Genomic DNA, 19,511 nt, shown 5'->3' with positions numbered 1-19,511 from the left:
TTGTTAATAGCACACACTCTGCCCATGTGAATAGCTGCATGATTTACATCCCCATTGGCCCATCTACTTTACTTTCAAAAGGATTTGTACATGAAGAATGGTCTTTATCTTCATGCCAACTGCAGAAATTTACTTTCTGAGGAGCATTTGGAGAACACAATGTATTTGGTGCATCAAAACATTGTTGCCCCCATCTATTTCTTCTCCTTCGGAAACAATCACCCTTCTCCAGCTCTGGAGTCCCTCAATTGTGCATTTCACATAAGCTGCTCTGCAGAAGCCACCTTTGCACCTGACTATCCAGTTGTATTAGACACCTCCCATGCTTAGGACCATTAACCTGATCACAACAGCTTGATGAATTAATCCTTATACAGACACAGTTGGCAGCCTCTAATTAAATAATTATGACTAAACAGCTGCAGAGAAGTTGTAATGTTCCACTAGAAAGCCAGATGTCAATTTTATTGGTCCTCAAAGTTTAAAAAGATAAGACTCTGGAAGATTTGTAAAGGGACTTCTGCTGCCGCAGGTGAATGCTGGAGGCACTGTGCTGCCCTTCTGCCACAGTTCAGCCCCACACACATTGCTGGTGAGCCCTGCGGCCCAGTGGCCGCTCTGGTAAAGAGAGCAGCAACCACCATGAAGAGTAACAGAGATATCTGGGTCAAGATACAAAAGAATCACAGTCCTTGCTTTGCCTCGGGAAGGATCCTTTGAAAAAAAACATCTTTGAAACAGCATCAGTGTCAAAAATCCACAAAATTGGTATGAGCCAAATGCAAAAATTATTGAGCTGGATAAACATTTCCAGGAACTTGTATGGGAACTGTTGAGTCACAGCCTGAACCACTGATTGTACACCTGGGGAAAGGACCCGGTCAGTCCTGGGAGCACAGGTGAAGGCAATTTACCTGTTAGATAGGAAGGGGTGAAGCCTCGCTGCGCATCTCTTAGACCTCATTTAAGGACTGACTGCCCCTGGGGAAGGATCTCTGGTTGGAGATCCTTCCTTGTTGGAATCTTTTGCAAGTCTAGATTTTCAGAGACAGGTGAGCACCTTTACTTTCCTTTGAAATACTATCCTATCTGTGCTGGTCCCTTTGCTGTTACTTTCCTGTATCATCCTTCCACTGCGTTAATATTTCCCATTGTAACAGAACTTTAATTAGATTTGGAGTTCTCTGCATTTATGAGAGAAGATTTTTGTGATGCTTTTTGGAATTTCACTGTCCGTAACTTGTGATGTTCTTCTTATCTTGGTACCCTAACCATAACAATGTGGAAGCAATAAGCAACCCTTGAAAGTAAAAATGTGAGTAATATGGGAGCTATTAGTCCATGTTTGGTAACTGGTGTCAAACCTACTTTTATCCTCTCTTCAATTAGTAAAACATTGGACCTATAGAAATCTTTCCTGTTTTTTACATTTAAATAAATTCATTCTAATTCATTTATTGAACGGCATTGTTCTCCTCTATCTTACACAAGACACTGATCTTCAAACATGAGAAGCCTAAGAATAGGAATCATCCATCCTTGTTAGCATATAAGCAGATCCAAGACCTTTGGACCTTTTGATGAGAAATCCAGCTAGAAAACTAATTTTAAGTAAGTCTATGCATGTCAAAAATACATATGGCTTTTCAGAATGCTAACTTAAGCATCATTACATAAGCAGATTAGGGCTGCCTGTTGAGCTGAGACACGAGTAGATGGCGCTGAATCCAGTATTACACACAAGCCATTCAATTCCTGATACATCATCTTTCATCTAAAACTTTTGTCAGCTCTCCACATTACCAAGCTTGCTAACTGTAAGTGTTGCATGCAGCACAGTAGGTCTGCAGGCAAAGTAATTTTTATCCCTCTTTAAATCCCTTTGTCCAAAGCTGCAGCCAGCTAAAGCCCATTTGTACAAATGACCGGTGAAATGTTCCATTCTTCACCCTCTTGAGATGAAAATGGATAACATCCTCATGAACCTCTCACACATTTATGCATAGCAGTTGAGGAATGATTTTCTGATATAGGAATATAGGATCAAAATCATCTTCATGTTTCCATTGGTAACAGTGCCTCTACCTGAATATCAACTTAGAAAGTTAATGAGCCTGCTAGAGCGATCAGCTAAAATTACCACAACAGTATGTGATCCAATGTGATTGCGGTAAGCAGGGCAGATACTCCTCATTATGAGGACTGTTTTTCATAGGCATGTTGCATAACAGGGAACAGCAACTCGCCTCTCTCTGCTCCAAGCCCTCATTTCAGAGCACATCAGTTGGGTCTGAGAAAGCTCCCTGTTGAAAAGCAGCCAGGGGGACAGGATTTTGTTTTCTTTTCCCTGCATGTAAGTGCGTCAGGCTTGTTGACAGATGGTTTGGCTGACTATGCTTGACTATTATCAAGTAGCTATTACCTTTGTAAATTAAATCCAATTTGAAGGTTTTCTGTAATTAAATCTGTAGCATGTTTGCATGGCTTACATTGCATCCTGCTTGCACTTAAGAAGTGTGCAAGGCTGTCAGATGGCTGATTTACACAGCCAGAGACAGCAGCATCCTTCAGGCACAGGGATGGGGTGCTTCTGGCAGTCTGTGCTGCCACCTAGCCAAGACCAAGCCACTGAGTTCAGCCTGGCCATATACTTTGAAAGCTTAAACTGAAGCATATCACCTCAGATCAAAATAAAGCTCCAATCTGCAGCAGATACAAAGAAATCTGTACTTCTCATGCTTTGTGAACTGCACAGTCAGCAGAAGAGAAAGGCTTCAAACAGGCAGTTATGTTTCCCTCAGAAATGTCTTGTACTTACGGTAGAAGACATATTCAGTGTAGCTGGACCAGACCTTGTCATCAGTGTACTGATTGACAAAGGATGCTGTCACAGAGGAGTTGCAGGCCACCATGTGGAATCCACACTCGGATAACATGTCAAAAGCCCTCTCCAGATGCTTGAACTTGAGATAAAACCTGGAGGTGTACCTTTCTGGAGCTCTGTCTGGATCTCTGCTTTCATTCAAACTTTCTCCAAACACCTCTTTGACCAAAGCGATCCTTCCACAAACCAAAATCCTTGGGACCCTCCTGAATTTGGCATCTGCTTGGCTCTCCCTGCCAATAGTGCATGAACCCCGGTACCCAATGGTAATGAATCCCCACTTTCGATCTGATGGTAAGAGAGATGGAGGGGGGCATATTCTTGTGTCACTGCCTTGGGAGACCTCTTCGTAGTCACTGTGGCAATAATCATCGGGGCTTTGCTTGCTGTCATCAGGAGTCAGGAGTTTGACCAAGTCTGGGAGCTGGAAGTACTCAGCCTCCCTCTTGAGCCTTCCCTTTTCAGGGAAGTGGTCAGGCAGAACAACTTGCTTGTCCCTGAGATAGTCCAGAATATAGCGAAAAAGGAAACCATCTCTGTCAATGAAGAATCTTCCCTTGGAGTCCTTGGCCAGATCATTGGCTGTGTCTCTTTTTGGGGTGAACATTTTCCACAGCAAGGAGTGAGGGGTGCCAACCAAGGTGGAGTGGCGAGTGAAGTAAACTTGGCCACCCACATTTAGCTCCACAACCTCTGGGAAGGATTGCAGCCCAGATCCCTGCTCTCGGGCAGGGAGGTAAGTCCTGCAGTTGCCACTTAGAGCCATTGTACTTTAAAAAGAAAACAGCAGCACAGAGCAGGAGGATGGTCAGTCACATCAAAGTCTAGAATAAGGCTCCCAGTATTAAGGAGAAATGGGGGGAAGGGGAAGTGAGGAAAGAAAGAAAACCCAAAAGGTAGGTCTAAAAAAATATCTGAATTGTCCATAAGTAACAGCGTGACAGAAGTGTCTTATATCCTAAGCCATAGGGGCTGGAGAGAAATCCCTTCATGAAATACAATCACATCATTAGGTCTTCCAACAAAGCCATCAAAATCAAGGTCAAGCCCAGCCTACGGTAATTCACTGGTTTTCTAAAAGGGAAAACAAAATAAGATTCAAATTAACCTCTTAAGCATGCCAGCAATTGCAATAGAGAAAAACAACTCATTCTAGAAAGCTGTTAGCCTTCCTGCTAAATATATCTAATTTTTTCCAAGTTCTCCCCTTCTTTTTCAGAAATACTAATCAATGGAAGGACTCTGTGTGACCCCGCAGTTTAAAGAATACACATAGTTTATCTTCAAACAAACATCTAATTCAAACATGCAGATGAGGCAATGAGAACATGAGCTCTTACCTTGGTTACAAATAATGCATAGCTCTTGTAAAGGAAAGCAAAATTTCAAGACACTCAGAACAAACATACAGGCACATAGAGTCCAGATAGTATCAGATCCGATCCCAGCAAGGGACAGCAAAGGCAAAAGTGCTCTTAACAACATTCATGTAGATCTCGAGAGTTAAACCGAGTCACAAAAAAAGTTAACCATGGCAGGTGATGAGAAAACACGACACACAGCACAAAGGGGGGAAGGGGAGAAAAAAAAGCACAAAAATCCCAAATAAATCCGATCGGGTTCCTTGAGAGCGGGGAACGCGCTGCGGGGGACGCTGCCTCAGATGACTTGCAGAAACCCCGCAGCCCGCGCTAAGGGCTGAAAGGCTCCAGCGACTCCCGCGGCGACAGCCGCCCGGGCAGCGCGGAACGCGGCGCTCTCATGTCCCCGCCGGGGCCGCCCGCTGCGCTCTGCCCCGCTGTGCCGCGCCGCTCCCGCGCCCTGCTGCGCTGCTCTGCTCGGATCCGCTCCGCTCAGCGGCGCGGGGACGGGAGCGCAGAGGGCGATGCCGATTGCATCATCCTAAAGGAGTCGGGCCGGGACTGGGCCGGCACCGGCGACGGCGCCAGCAGCCCGGGCAGCGCCAGCACCGCGGACAGCGCCGGGCCGCGCACCGCCGCGCGGGTTGGTCGCCCCCTGGGCGCCGCTGCCGCAGCCCTCTATGCCCGAGTTCAGGTAAAGTTCCTCCCGCTCCGCTCCTCTCGGCAGCTCCAGGCGGCGGCTCCCGGCCCCTGCCCGCCCGCCGACACGTGCCTGTCCGCGGCTCCGCGCAGGCGAGGCGGTGATTTCACCCAGCGACGCAGGCGGGCAGGGTGGGAGCAGCCGGTGGGTGGGCGCTCCCGGCACGCTCGCCCGTGGCTCTCCGGCAGGAGCGCGGTTTTATCGAGCTGCTCGCGCTCCTCATCTCCCCAGCAGTGACCCAGAAAGGGCAGAAGCCAGCAACGAGGCGCTGTGCAATGACCGCGGGGACGGCAGGGAGGAGGTGGGGCGCCTTGACAGGAGCGCTGCCGCACTCACTTCGTTTGCCGGACTGTGGTGGGGACGGGGGCAGGACGGGGGCAGGGGCTACCACCGCGCCCCGCTCTCCTCGCGGCCGTGGCCGTGCGGGCACCGCCACCTCGCGTCCAGCCCTGGCCCTGCTCCCGGCTCTTCCCAGCTGCCGTTACCAGGGCAAACGCTGCGGGAAAGGCGAGCTGAAAAACGCCTGGAAAATGGGCTTTAGAAGCACCGGGCTGCTGCTGCTAGGCGTGGGCTGCGGCCGCCAGTTGGGCACCCTGCGCTCTCCTCAGCGTGAACTACTCGTCTCGGGTTAAATAAACACGGTATGCAACGTAAGATGAAATGAAGTGACCGGGCTCCTCAATTAGCTCACAAAATCGGCAGCACAGCGTGCAGTCACCGGTGATTTCACAGATTATTACACAGCGCTATCAGAAAAGTTCAGTGTTGTGTATTTTAGCAGACATCAGTTCTCATTAAAATTGGGATACTCAGAATGATGAACATATGACAAAGAGTCCTTCATTCAAACATCAAAGAAAACCCAAAGGGGAAGTTTTAGAGTGAAATCTTTGTGCAAGGAAGTTACCGAGCTGTTAGTTTCTGCTGGCTGCACTGAAGTTGCAGATACTTCAGGAGGAACGAAGGAAGGGAGGCACGGAGGAGGACATTAACTTAAAAAGTACAGTTCTGTAGCCTGAGGGAGGAAAGCACTGATCTGTGTACTTACAGCTTCTCAATTTCAAGCCTGAGAGTTAAATAGTAAATCAAACCCTTGCTTTTGACCTTAATCAATTCAGTAATTCAGAAGCAGCTGTGAGGCTCCTGAGCCAAGTTTCTGTCTCTTACTGCTGGACCTGACTTCGAATTTGCAAACCAGCACAATATGGGAGTGCTGCAGGGGCTGTACATTGTATCTCAGAAAAAGACAGTTTTGTGCATCTTCACTTGCTGTTCCCACACACCAGCTGAAGAAGAACACATTAAGGACACCATAAAGTTTAGAGTGAGGATTTAAAAGCGTTGGTGTGAGGACATGTTAACTTAGATTCCTTCATCACATGTTTAAGTCTAGTAGAGTCAAAGCATACAGGCTTTAACAGATGCATGACCAGGCAGATGAAATGATAGGCTTCCTTTAGGAATTAAACTCATTAGTGCTGCCTTGGTTGAAAGTAAGGAGTATTCTATCAGCATTTTCAAATACTTTATTTATTAATGTTAGTTAATATGCTTTAATAATATTTAAATCAATTTTCATGAAGGCATTGCTGTCCAAGGCAAGGCTTGGAGAATTAATTCACTGTGCCCAGTAAAAAACCGATTCTGCCCAAACAAACACTGAAGTCATTTGTGATCACACGGTGTGATTAAGATCTGAGTCCCCAAGGGAGGCTGATAGAATCCCCTAGGCAGAAGTCCTGAGGGCAGAGTGGAAACAGGCAGGCTTGATGTGCAGGCAACAGCGTGGGGATGAGTCTTCTAAAGAGCTGTGATTCCTGACAAGGTTCTGTGAAGTATTCTGACATCAATACCGTGTGATTAGTGAATACAGACGTACTTAAACTGCAAGTCTTTTTGAAAAATTATAATCAGAATTGTCCTTTGAAAAGAACAAAAACCTTAGAATTTTAATCACAACAGCTTTAGAAAAGCATCTGCACATTTCAAATAATAAATGAAAGGAATTCAACTCCTACCTTTATTTCTTTACACAGGATGTTCCAACCATTTTATTGTAATACAATTTCCTTTGATGCAGTGATTTCAATTGTAGAAGCATCACGCGATGCTTCCTTCCTAAATACAAGCCAGTGGCCAAATCCATCAAAATGCTGCCTGAGACAAGTGAAACTTGAAAATCTGGGCCAAATACACCAGTGACCTAAATGTAAAATATATGTCAGCACCACACTAAGGACCTTACCTGTTCAGCTGCGAAACTAAAGCAGCTCAAGTGCAGTTATAGTTCTGTGATGGAGAAGAAAAGTGGCATCTATCAGCAGGAAGAGGATGAAACATGTCCCACTTTTAGAGATGCCTACGTAACCTTCAGTTTAGCTAGGGGAAAATTTAGCCCAAGCTTAAAGCATATGTTCCAAAGGTCATAGTAGAGCTATGCTGAAACCCAATGCACCAGTGATATGACATCATTCGCAGGTTTGAGGCCCTTCCTTATGACAAAGTGCTATGTTAGCACTCAAGCTTTCACTAACCATGGGACTACTGACTTCATCAGATTTCGTGAATGCTAAAACAGGGTCGTCGTCTTTAAAGAAGCAACAACGAATGTTAGGAAGGGTAGTATTCACTTCAGTCTATAGTAGCAATGGTACGTACGCATCTCACCTTCCATCTCGAAGTGCAAAAATACAAGCTATAAATACCAGTAAAGCCACCCACGCATAATGAGAAATGTAGGAGCTGTTTATCAGCATTTAGCTGCACCACACTGAACTCGGAGGCACTCAGAGATACTGCAATAATTTCTAGTGGAAATGGAAGGAGTTATTCTGAGAAGAAAGAAATATTGAAGTTGGATTTTGGACAGAAGATTTCAGCTAAAAAGCCTCATGGGAACTTTCATTGCTCTGGGGGATTTTTAAACACAATAGATTAAAAACAAAACAAACAAACAAAAAAGTAAAGTACAGTTCCAGGCTGATGCTCTGATTTGGAAATCACTTCACGGTGCCACCCAAGGAGCCTTTAGCCACAAATTCTGCAACCTCCAGTGCTCCTCAGCAGCCTCCTATCTAAATACCAAACCAAAGCAACACTCCACCAGGGTAAGGCTCAGTTAAACCACAGAGAAGAGCACAGTTGCTGACGAGAGTGGCATGACAAAGACAAGCAGAAATATTTGTCCCCAGCAGGTGCTTTAGGCTTACTGTCAGAGCACTGTAAAGGGACACTGGTTCCACAGAGAACCACCACCAAATCCTGCAGGCAGCTGGCAGCACTTTCAATCCAATCTCAATCCATAGCTATGGAGAGTAACCATGTCCTGGTAGGAACTCTGCTGTAGCAGAGACCTGTGACCTAGATGCCTTCATGAAAGATTTCTAGTACTTCTAGAGTGGAGCAGTCTTCACATCCCTCAGGCAGCTCTAGAAACTGAGTTCCCTACAACGGAGCCCAGTAAGAAAAAGAATAATAGTCAGATAAAATAACATGTTATCCACTGATCCAGCAGTACGAATTACATACAGTGCAGATCTCATCTGCTGAAATCCAGCAATACATGTGAAGTCCTAATAGACCTTTCACTTTGCAGAATAAGCACAAAGAAACACTAAATGATAGAATCTCCCCAAAAAGAGATCTGCTAGCAAAAGAATGAGTGCCATAAAGTAGGGTTCATTACAAAGAACATGGTAAAACAGTACACAGCTTTGCCCTTGATCTTTTATTTATAACTCAAGTGCATAATGTATTTTCATTGAAAAAAGGCAGAGGAAGAACAGCTTTCATGGCTGCTCAGTGTGTAAGCATGGGCAGGCTTAAACAACTGTAAACAAGGCAGAGAACTCAAACAGAAAACACGAGACAATATTTTTTTTTCCCTATCATGTAAGACACAGAATGTGGGCATAGCTTCAGCAAAGAAAACAGTTTGCACCTTTGATAAGTCACCAAATCCAAAGCAAATTCATTGTACAAGGTGCTGTATTTTCAGATGTGGAGCACTGTCAAATCTGCTGGTTAAACTTCATCATTAGTGGATCATCTCTGAGAGGTTTACAGGCAAAAACTTGTGAACTGTGAGGCATGTACTGGCAGAAACGGATGCATGTCCTTAACTGTTTTGAACCTTCCCTTTCATGCAGTCCCCGACTAAATCATTTCTGTTTTGCTTCACCAGAAAACGAGGGGTTCTCTCATATGCATAGCTCCAGAAAGAATATGTTGGTGGAAAAGCTGTACCGAGGACAAACTTCCCACTATTCTGTTAGCACTGCCCAGCATGATGAACTTTCTAAGTCATGCAAATAGGAAATGGTTGTGTAGCTAAAATGTCTTGCCTTCTCTTGGACCCTCAGGCCTGTACCAGACTACACTCTGATACAGATGAGTGTGAATTTGTCCTGCAAAGCTGAAGCTGACAATTAATACCCTAAAGAAATGCTGAGAAGCTCAGTGCAAACACAGAGAGATAATTAATGAAAGCTCAAACCTAAGCTGAGAGTAAATTCTAATAATCTAAGCAAATCCAAATAGATTTCTAGCCAAAGAGCATTTCACCAGCAAATCACAATTAAACAGCCTACTGCTTGGGATTTGGGTCTCATTTCACTGTCTAGTGAACTGCAACAAAGTCACACAGTTCAGCAAAGTGGCACTAAGCCATCAACATCAGATGTAGTCTGCACACTCTACAGGTCTTCCATGAAAGCTTGGATCTTCTCAGACTTCAAACACTAATTTACCTAAAGTATAAATTTGCAGGAAGCAGCTTATACCACAGTCACTGATCTCTGCGTTATCTGTCACTATAATTCCCCCATCGTTATTTCATTCAATTCTACAAACATGCATGTTTTCTGAGGCTGTTCTCAGGAGATACTGTATACACTGCACCACAAGTTACATTTTTGCAGAAGCTTATAACAGGACTATAGTTTAAATACAGTAATCTCACCAGAAGAAGATTAAATCTGAGAGTTTGTAACAAAATAACTGCAATTGTGTCCTAAACCATGATGAATTAAAAAAAAAAAAAAAAAAAAAAGTGATAAAAGAATAAAAGAAAGAAAAGAAAAAATGTACTTCAAAACAGGGGTTCACATTTGCAGAAGCATGTGTACCCAACTGGCAAGCATCAAGAACAGGATTGCAACTGTTTATGCATGCACAACTAACACATTTCTAAACCTCATCACTGTGTACCTATTCAGCAACAACAATAATGTGGCAATTATGATTCATTCCATTCAGGAATTACCTAAATTACCTACCTCAGTTGGGCTTCTCCCTGATTCTGTCTACAACAAAGCCCATCTGAGTCAAGAATGCTTCTTTATTTTTTCCTGCACTCTGTACCAGTACCTTAGGTATTTAATAAAAACAAACACTAACTAACAGCCAGCGTATAACCTTTTCTCCTGGCCATGCATGAAAAAAAGGAGCAAAACGATGAAATGAGATGGATAAACAGAGTGACTGGCAAAGACTAGGCTGTGAAGGAAGGGAGCTCCTTCTTATTAGTCTCTTTTTTAGTTAGACTCTCCTGTCCCTCTTCTTCTATTTGTCATGTAACAGCACCTGCAGACCTTTTCCTCAGGTCTCTCCCAATCCATGGCTATTTCTTCTCCATCCCGGGCTGTCTCAGTCATTTTTTTTCCTCTCAGTTCCATGGTAACCCTAACTCCTGCAGCTTACTAAAAGGTAAAGGTTGACAGCTGGACTTTAGAAAAGACAAGAAGATCCATGGCTCTAGCAAACATTTCATCTGGTCTCAGCAAAATATTCATTTTATTTAATTGAATGCCAGCAATTACTTACTTTTCTTTCAGCAGCACCATCATCAACAAAGTCCCTTTCACACAAAACTCCCATTAATGCAGTGAACAGCACATTCTATTCCAAATGGGAGATGAAGGAAGATCCCAGGGCAAGATGCTGAACCTGGAGACAAAACGACCTCAGGTAATTAATTAAGCTCTGGCCTTGGAGAAAAGAACAAAACACCTAACCAACAAAATAAACAAAAACCACCACCTCCAATGGACAAGGGCTGAGGTGCACGGTGCACGAGCCCTGCTGTACCTCTCCACAGGGTGAGCCCAAGCCCCAGCCCAGCGCTCCCCGGGGCAGTCACCCATTACAATGGGCCCCACGGCCTCTCCTTGCTGCTCCCACAGCCCGGCACACACAGCTCCAGCTGCACACACAGCAGGGTGCAGAGGGCTGTGCAGCATCCTGTCCTGCCCTGCTGCCACCCTGCACCGCCAACTTCCATGTCTACGTTTGCTGAAGCAGAGCTCGGGTTTGTTTGGGTGCTGCTCATTCCTGTGTCTGCCCCGTGGGAGCACAGCCCAAACCGCCTGCTGGGCTTCCGTGGGCTCCTCACACATTAACACAGATAAAGGTTTTATAACCACAGTTAAAGGGTTTACATTTCATTGGTGGCTGTACTGGGGAGAATGTGACAATTCATCACAGTGATTTGGTGTGTGGAGCTCACAGCCTCACCTCATGATGCATCAGCTCTGCTCTGCCTGCACCACAGCCGACACGCAGTACAGGCGGCGATGCAGAGCCGTGAAGGACTCAGACTGTTCAGGCTCCAGCGCCCCATGGACACAACCAGATGGGTCACGTATATCTGTGAGCCAAGGTTTTGCTTTCCTTCACATTTTAGACAAAATGGTAAGAAATAGAAGTGAAGCTCTGAGGCCTCAGTTCTTACAGGGAGACTTGAAAACATGAGGACAGGCCCGCGAGGAGCAGCGCGGCGGCAGGGAGCCGACCGAGCCCAGCAGGAGGAGCGCCATGACACCACAACGCCCCAGCGCCGGCCGCCATCTTCCCGCCGCCCTGCGCCTCATTCCCATGGCAACGCGATACTTCGCGGGCGCCACGCAGGCAGCGGGCGGTGCCGCGAGAAGCGCATGCCGAGTGGGGGGCGCTCCGCCGCCTTTCCTGTACGCATGCGCGAGGTCACGGCCCCGGAAGTGCTCGCGCGGCGCGTTGACACGTCGCAGGGCCGGGGCGGGCGTGGGCCGCGCTGCGACTGCGGTGAGCGCGTTGGGCTGGGCGCCGGGGCGGGTCTGCTGGAATAAGTCGCTCCTGCCCGACCGTAGCGGGGGGTGGCTCCTGGAGCGGCTCCTGAAGTTGCGGGAGCGCCCCGAGGGCCGCTGCCCCTGAGGAGATCCGCGGGAACCCCGGGCTGAGCGCCCCGCAGCTGGCGGCGATGTCCGGGTTCGACAGCTTCAACACGGACTTCTTCCAGACCAGCTACAGCATCGACGAGCAGGCGCAGCCCTACGAGTACGGCGGCGGAAGGCCCTACAGCAGGTAGCGGGGTGCGGGGCCTTCTTTATGGGCGTCTGTTCATACATTACGCTTTCCTTTTCTGCAGTTCAGAGTACATTAGAGGCGTTTACTGGAGTCTCTGTGGTCGGCCCTGGAGTCGGACAGTGGCTGGAGTAACTCGGGGGTTTGTTTAGGAGTGGAATGGAGCTCTGATGAGGCCTTAATTAAAAAAATGTGCAGCATTTGTATGTGCCTGAAATGTACAATGAAGGTATTCCAAAGACAGCATGAATCAACTTGTTAGTAAAAACCTGAGAAGATGTGAAACAGAAACTGAAAAGTTGCTTTTCTCCCATATCACGTCCTGTAGGTAGATGTCATTAAGTATTTAACTTCCATTTAGTAACTCCTTCCTCTGTCTGGTAATGCTAACTGATGCTCATGATGCAGCAGTGGAAGGAAACAGGGCTTTTAGTTTCATCTTTTATTCTTTAATGCCCTCTAAATATAGGGGGAGGCAAAAGTGATAGCGTGAGCTGATGATGGCATCAAATGAGATGTCAGTAGTGATTAAGGTACAAATGGATTCATTTTGGACAGTTCTACTACTCTTATCTGCCTGTGTGCTGCAGTAGTAATACATCTCTGTGCAGGCCTATGACTTGAAAGCAAAAAGCAATACTAGCACGTGCAGCAATAGTTTCTTGTTTAGCTGGTAGCAGCATGTCAGTATTGGTTATAAGGGCTTCAACAGAAGAAAGTGGCTAAGTGCCCAGCAGGCCTAGATCTGAGAGGCATTGTGGAAGGTAACTAAAACAAGAAGATGGGCTGGATTGTTTGCTTACTGTGTATGAGCTTTGAGTTTTGCATGGAGGTGTTTAAAATCAAATTCTTTATCTGTCCATGATCTGATGTAATTCTTTACAGGCAGTATGGAGGCTACGAGTACTCTCAACAAAGTGGATTTGTCCCTCCCGAGATGATGCAGCAGCAGCCTTACACAGGGCAGATTTACCAGCCAACACAGACGTATACTCCAACTTCAGCACAGTCGTTCTATGGAAGTAATTTTGAGGATGAGCCTCCTCTATTAGAAGGTAAACTTATGCTTTATGGCCAAAATGCAGAACTCCTTCTACTTGGTCCCCAGTTTGAGTGATTGGAGTAGCAGAGTATAGATTTTCTGTTTCAGAAAGTGAGCAATTGAGTTGATGTTCTCATTATCTTTTCTTATTTAACTGTATTTCAGTATACAGAAAGTATGTACTTATGTGAATTTCTAGGCAGAGCTGTAGCATTATGCTTTATTTATACTAGCTGTTCTGTGGAAGGCAGGATAAATTAAAAGGATTTTGTGCAACACGACAGAATGCTCAATTTCTTTCAATTGTAAATTAAAAAATAGTTAAAATTGTCTGTTTTGTATGGAAGCAAATTGATGCTGTTAGTTGCAGTTGATTCTGTGGTTAGAACTGAAATCTTTCATTGCTGAAGGCGAGTGCTAAACATTGCAGAAATTCCTGTCCAGAATACAGACTGCCAAATGCCAGAATGGATATGTAGTGAGTGCCTGGATGGATGCTTTGAGTTTCCAACTCATGCATCATTGTTAATTATCAAATAACTGAAGAGGCTCTTTCAGTTGCTGATTTAAAGTTGTTGTGTTTTTCTTCCACCTGTCTGGGCTTGCATATATTATTCACAGAATGCACTTGTTTATGTAGATGCTTCTCAGGGCCCAAGATGATCACTACATCTGTAACTAGGTTTGCATGTGCAACTGTGGTGAAACTGTGTGGATAGAGACTTGAAATCATTTCTAGCTGCAGGGAGCTGTAAAACGCATGTTATGAGACATCAGTGTTAAATAAGATGACTGTGTTTTCGAGTGGATTCACTGGTAGGATGGCTGATTTGTGAAGGAAGCCCACTGAAAAGAAACTAAGTATAGAGAAACTACTTTGAATTACAAATCTCTGAGCCATCGGTCACTGGAAACCTGGGGAATGTTTGAGAAGTCTGCATATTTTGTTCTGATATTTTTGTACGTATGTGCTTTAGGCCACATACAAGGACAGCAGTGTACAGGGCTACATGAACTTTGGTCTGACACAGAACCCAGCTTTTATGCTCTTATCTGGTTCTTTAGAAGCCAGCTTGTCACTTCAGTGTGTTTGAGAGCTGGAATCTGTAGAAGCAGTGTACTCAGCAGCTTGAGGAGAGGTGGAATTACGCCATTCTCTGGTTTCTCTAAGGTAATTCCTGGAGAAGATTTTAGAGTGGTGTATGGGAGCTGTTGAATCATGGCCTGAACCTCTGATTGACCACCTGAGGCGAGTGCTGAGTCAGCTGCAGGGGCACAGGTGAACACAATTTCACCTGAGTGACCGGAAGGGGTGGAGTCTGGCTGCACCCCTCCTAGACCCCATTTAAGGGCTGGCTCCCCAAGGAGGAAGGATCTCTATCTGGAGATCACTTCTCTTGGAGCCCTTCCACAAGCCCAGGATATGGGTAAGATCTTTATTCCGTTACTCCTTTGTAACGCGATAATCTCTCTGGTCCTATACCTGTATACCTGTTTGCCATACAAATGGAGTGGTAGGGAAAGTGACAACAAAGCAAATGGAGCAAGAGGAGAAGAGGGGGGGGAAATTTTATTTATATATATATATATATATATATATATGCATAATTCTTCTTATGTAACTTGTAGAACTGGGGATCAATTTTGACCACATCTGGCAGAAGACGCTAACAGTTCTGCACCCACTAAAAGTAGCAGATGGCAGCATCATGAATGAGACTGACTTGGCTGGACCAATGGTCTTCTGTTTAGCTTTTGGAGCCACGTTGTTACTGGTAAGATACTAATTACCTCCTGTTATTGTTTATGCTTTCATGCTTGGAGACACTGGGGGAAAAAGCCAAATTACATGTGGCTTTGTTGGAAGTGACTCCTTAGCCTGGTGGGCAAAAAAATGCATCGTGTGTGAGAGTTTCTAGCTTAATGAAAGAGGAACTGGGGCTTAGTACAATGCTTGTTGGAGTTAATAAGTTAATTATCCTTTTTCTTCTGCAGGGTTTAAATGAAGGTTTTAGAGCTTGCTTTCTGCATGATGCTTATTTAACTGGAATGCCTATTTCTTTGTATGCTTTGTTTTTGAGGAATATGGATCCTTTTTGTCACAGAACATGTGTGACCCATGTTCTCAGATTTTACATGTAGCTTTTAGGAGATTGAGCTGTTTGGCTTTCAGAGCCATGCACTGTCTTTTTGAAGCACCTGGTTCTGATCAAGACTCAGGAAAATGTGCATGTTCAGTATTTGAATATTCTTTTTATTTTTTTTACTAGCACTTGTGTTTAATGCTTGAGGCTTCTCTGTTTTGTTTCCCTGTGTCTTTTCTGTGATACTTTGTTGTTTCTACACTGTTCCACCAGGCCTGAGGAGGCTCATGTGTTCTGAGTTCACCAGTGCTGTTACAGTTGATGCATTTGGTTTGTCTGCTGGTATAAATAGCTGATCTAAAAGCACTTTTAAAGTAAATCTACTTTCAAATAGTTTATACTTCTTAATAGGTTAGCATCTGATGAAGCCTTCTTTTTAATTGAGCTTTACTGAAATTAGATCGTGCTTTAATGACTCAAGTGTCAACTATTAAATGACAGAGTAGCAGCAGGCAGAATTCCTTGTTATGGGAAGCCTCAGTATTTTCCATCAGTTTTCTTTAGATGTCTTTGGGCATTGCATTTAGTTTTTAGTGAAATTGCACTTTGCTGCAGTGCAGTGCTTTGGCGTCGAGGGGGTGTAAGCCTACTTTTATACCTAACTTCATTTATGGCAACTGGGACAGCAAAATTAATGAACATGTTCATAATAGGTAATTTTGAATGTACTCTTACTGAGAAATGATCACTTTCTCCTGTGTGGTGTTTTGAGCCCTGACAAGGTTATTTTTATTATTTTATCTGAATTTTAAATAAAAATACTAAGGAAGAATGTTAGGGTGTAGTGAGGGAAAGCAAACGTAGAATGGGGAAAAAGAAAGGATTAAAGCAGGTTTTGTAGCACTTGAGGGAGGGGAGAGCTGAGCTATAGATACCGTACTGTGGGAGGCAGTGGCAGGCAGGCACAGGGGTTGTGCACCAGGGGAGCACTGCACTCCTCATGGCCCTGTCTTTCTGCAGGGCTGGAATTGTGGCATTTTGATAACAAGATGATATTGCTGGAAAAACAAATGTTGACATAGGATGCACGTGTTACAAAAGAACATACTTGCAAGTTGAGCAAAGTTCTGATTTTGACTTTTTTTTTAAATTTATATGACTTAATTCTGCTCTTCATATACAGTAGTTTGCAGCTCAGCTTCAGCCTTTTAGGGAACTTCTATAGAAGAGTTCAGTGGGAAGGGAACTGCAAAGATCACCAGAAGTTAAAGCACATTTCTGAGGGCATTGTTCAAACACCTCTTGAACACTGACTGACATGAGGCAGCATTTGCTACTCTAAGAAGCCTATACAATGTTTGACCACCCTCACAGGGAGAGAGCGTCTCCTAACATCTGAGCCTGCTTTGGCACAGCTTTGGGGTGATCCCACACATCTGTGCAGGGGCTAGATGCTGTCATCTTCCCCTGTGCTTTCCCCCCAACAAGAAGTTGCAGAGAGTGGTGAGGTTGCTGCTTATTTATGATTTACATTGTACTGTAGTGCTGCGGAGCCTATTGCAAATCCCAAATAAAGAATTCAATGGATTTATAAAGGAGTTCCAAACTTCTTAAATCTTCAGATGTTACTTCTGCAAAGGTTGTTATTGCAAGAAATCTTCAGAGGCATACTACAAGTTGGTTGCTGAAAGCTCGTAGGCTTTTGCAGCCCAGATCAAACAGTAACAATTTTATTAAAGTCTATTTATTGAAATATGTAATCTTAGGAAAAACATGCTTCTTGAGTGCCTGAGGTACATAGGTGTGCTGGAATTTGGGTTGTGGGAAGATGCTGCATGTTGAATTTTAATACAGCTGTTGGGATTGGAGGGATGATGGGGAAAATGAGAATGTTTTGTTAATGTTCTTTTTTTTTTCTTTTCTTGAGAGGGGCATTGCCTGTCCTGGTAATTAACATGCGCTGCTCTGCTTGACTTTCAGGCTGGCAAAATTCAGTTTGGCTACGTGTATGGAATAAGTGCAATTGGATGCTTAGGGATGTTCTGTCTCCTGAACCTGATGAGCATGACGGGTGTCTCGTTTGGCTGTGTCGCTAGTGTCCTTGGATACTGTCTTCTTCCTATGATCCTGCTCTCCACTTTTGCCATTGTATTTTCATTGCAGTAAGTACATGAACTGTAACTTGTAGATTCCGCTCCTGTGAGATAAAGGCAGCTATTAAAAGAAATCTTGATGTTCAGTGATGAGGATGCCTGTAATTTGGATATGACAGGAATTTGTAGTAAGTGTAAAATTACAAGTATTGACACTCTTCAGGTAGAAAGAAAGGTGGGAATACTGCTTCTAAGTCAGTCAACAGCTTTTAAATGCACAGAGTCAAATAACGATATTGTTTTCAGTCAGCTTTGAATCTGATTAATCTTAGTACCTGTCATGTCTAAAAACTAATTGTAAGTTAAGATGCAAAATGGATTTTTTTCAAACAAAAGGAAATCAGTGTGGCTTTCCTTAAAGCAAGAGAGGGATGTCAATTCAAAGGATATTAGCTTTTAAGAGGTGTTGGATCCAATTGCACTTCCTGTAAGTATATGCACAAGTCATAAATGAGTTCTTGTTTTACTTTTATCTTTACAGGGGAGTGATGGGAATTATCCTCACAGCTGGGATCATTGGCTGGTGCAGCTTTTCCGCTTCCAAAATCTTTATTTCTGCCTTAGCAATGGAAGGACAACAACTTCTAGTAGCATATCCCTGTGCTTTATTGTATGGGGTCTTTGCTCTCATTTCTGTGTTCTGAATAGACTGTACAAATTGTTGGACTCCAGTGGGCCAAACTGAAGACATCAACTCGGGATATTTCATTGGACCAGAAGCAGCTGCAAACACCTGTATAGTGGGGACATCGCAAACTTAGACCAGGTTTAAACCATCTGGAAAATGGAAACAAATGTCTTGTGTTCACTTTTTTAGAACTTTGAATACTGTTCTCAATTGACTTGAGGTGTCTATAGCTTTAATAAGTGTTCATGCTTATCAAGTTAATGTATTTTTTTCCCATTCCTATATCTTCAGAAAAGTAACTTTTGGTTGTTTATGTAAGATGGGGGGGGGGGGGGGGGAGGGGAGGGGTGAAGGAGAGGAGAGGGAGAAGGGTTACAGACTGTAAGATTTTTTTCTTAGCAGAAGTTAACAAAGCCACAGGCAGTGTGGGATTGGCATTCTCTTTGGATAAATCTGCAGTAATAAAGGACCTATTTCTCTCCCCTCTTATAGGTGCACGGAACGTATGCAATTACTTCCTGTATTTTAACAAATACACTCTTAATTTCTTTAGTCTCCTTTATGTGTTCATCTGATGTGATAGTATTTCAGGATGTCAGAAACTGAAATAATGAATTGGAAAACAGATGCTTTAAAAATTAGAAGTTTCTGTAATTCTGTCACACTTGAAATATGAATACATCTGGGTGTCTGAGTAGCTTTGTGTTAACTTGAATTTCTGAAGACTTCAACTAGAGGTTTTTTCCTAATGGTGCACAAATTAGTAGACAGAGTAATCTCTTGAAGTACTTCTAAGAAAAACACCATTTTGAAAATGCTTGTCAGTATTGTAGTTACTGTAAAAGTAAATTAAGGCACATTGATTAAATTTTCCTTAGATTTTGAAAATGGTGTTTGCTTCTTCCAACCTTTATTTTTGAATGAACTTCAGTTACTAAAATAAACTTTCATATAGCAGCAAAATAATATTTAAAAGTATGTTCAGTCAGTGGATTTGGTGCCTGCTTCAGCCAGGAGTATTTGATTGTACTTTAGAAACATGAGACTTCTTGCAAACAGCTGTTATCACAAAGTAGATTACAGGTGTGAGAAGTGGGAAAGCAAAGGTGTTTGGTCTGCATGTCAGCTCTTCCTAATTCTCAAAATAAGCAAGAAAAGGATGTAGACACTGAACTCTTCACGGGAAAGGGATGTGATTTTTTTCACTCCCCCCTAGAAATGAGAACGCTCCAATGAAGTATTACCATTTTGTTGGCAATTTAATCCAGGGGATTTCATTTCATAGAGTTTATGGTGGGTGTTTGTCTCATGTTAATCTGCC

General features: G+C 44.0%; 2 protein-coding genes and 1 long non-coding RNA gene across 3 annotated transcripts in view; 1 reads left to right on the top strand and 2 right to left on the bottom strand.

The window, feature by feature from the left end:
- KCTD16 (potassium channel tetramerization domain containing 16) overlaps window positions 1–4,739 on the bottom strand; it is a 41,102-nt gene extending 36,363 nt beyond the window's left edge. The window contains exons 1-2 of the mRNA XM_425217.7: window positions 4,225–4,739; window positions 2,819–3,958 (exon numbers count right to left, since the gene is read on the bottom strand). Of these exons, the coding sequence (XP_425217.2) occupies window positions 2,819–3,650 (832 nt within the window). The 5' untranslated portion in view covers window positions 3,651–3,958; window positions 4,225–4,739. The remainder of the gene's footprint in view (window positions 1–2,818; window positions 3,959–4,224) is intronic.
- Window positions 4,740–6,456: 1,717 nt separating this feature from the next.
- Window positions 6,457–11,812, bottom strand: LOC112533400. Its single transcript, XR_005839584.2, has 3 exons — window positions 11,459–11,812; window positions 10,769–10,891; window positions 6,457–6,785 (listed from the first exon to the last, which is right to left on the bottom strand). It is a non-coding gene; the product is annotated as an uncharacterized LOC112533400 (long non-coding RNA).
- Window positions 11,813–11,958: 146 nt separating this feature from the next.
- YIPF5 (Yip1 domain family member 5) lies at window positions 11,959–19,078 on the top strand. Its single transcript, NM_001198637.2, has 5 exons — window positions 11,959–12,283; window positions 13,169–13,338; window positions 14,955–15,100; window positions 17,390–17,571; window positions 18,044–19,078. Exons 1-5 carry the CDS (start codon window positions 12,180–12,182, stop codon window positions 18,204–18,206), a joined length of 765 nt encoding a protein of 254 aa, NP_001185566.1. The 5' UTR covers window positions 11,959–12,179; the 3' UTR covers window positions 18,207–19,078.
- Window positions 19,079–19,511: the final 433 nt, after the last annotated feature.

Source organism: Gallus gallus, chromosome 13 (genome assembly GCF_016699485.2).
Source record: "Gallus gallus isolate bGalGal1 chromosome 13, bGalGal1.mat.broiler.GRCg7b, whole genome shotgun sequence".
NCBI classification, from domain to species: domain Eukaryota; kingdom Metazoa; phylum Chordata; class Aves; order Galliformes; family Phasianidae; genus Gallus; species Gallus gallus.
The sequence above is the reverse complement of the archived record's forward strand: the minus strand, read 5'-3'. Positions and strand labels throughout refer to the sequence as shown.

Coding starts and splice junctions, on each gene's coding strand:
- YIPF5 (NM_001198637.2), top strand. CDS start 12,180: ATGTCCGGGTTCGACAGCTTCAACACGGACTTCTTCCAGACCAGCTAC. Junction 12,284..13,168: donor GGCGGAAGGCCCTACAGCAG/GTAGCGGGGTGC, acceptor AATTCTTTACAG/GCAGTATGGAGGCTACGAGT. Junction 15,101..17,389: donor TTGGAGCCACGTTGTTACTG/GTAAGATACTAA, acceptor CTTGACTTTCAG/GCTGGCAAAATTCAGTTTGG.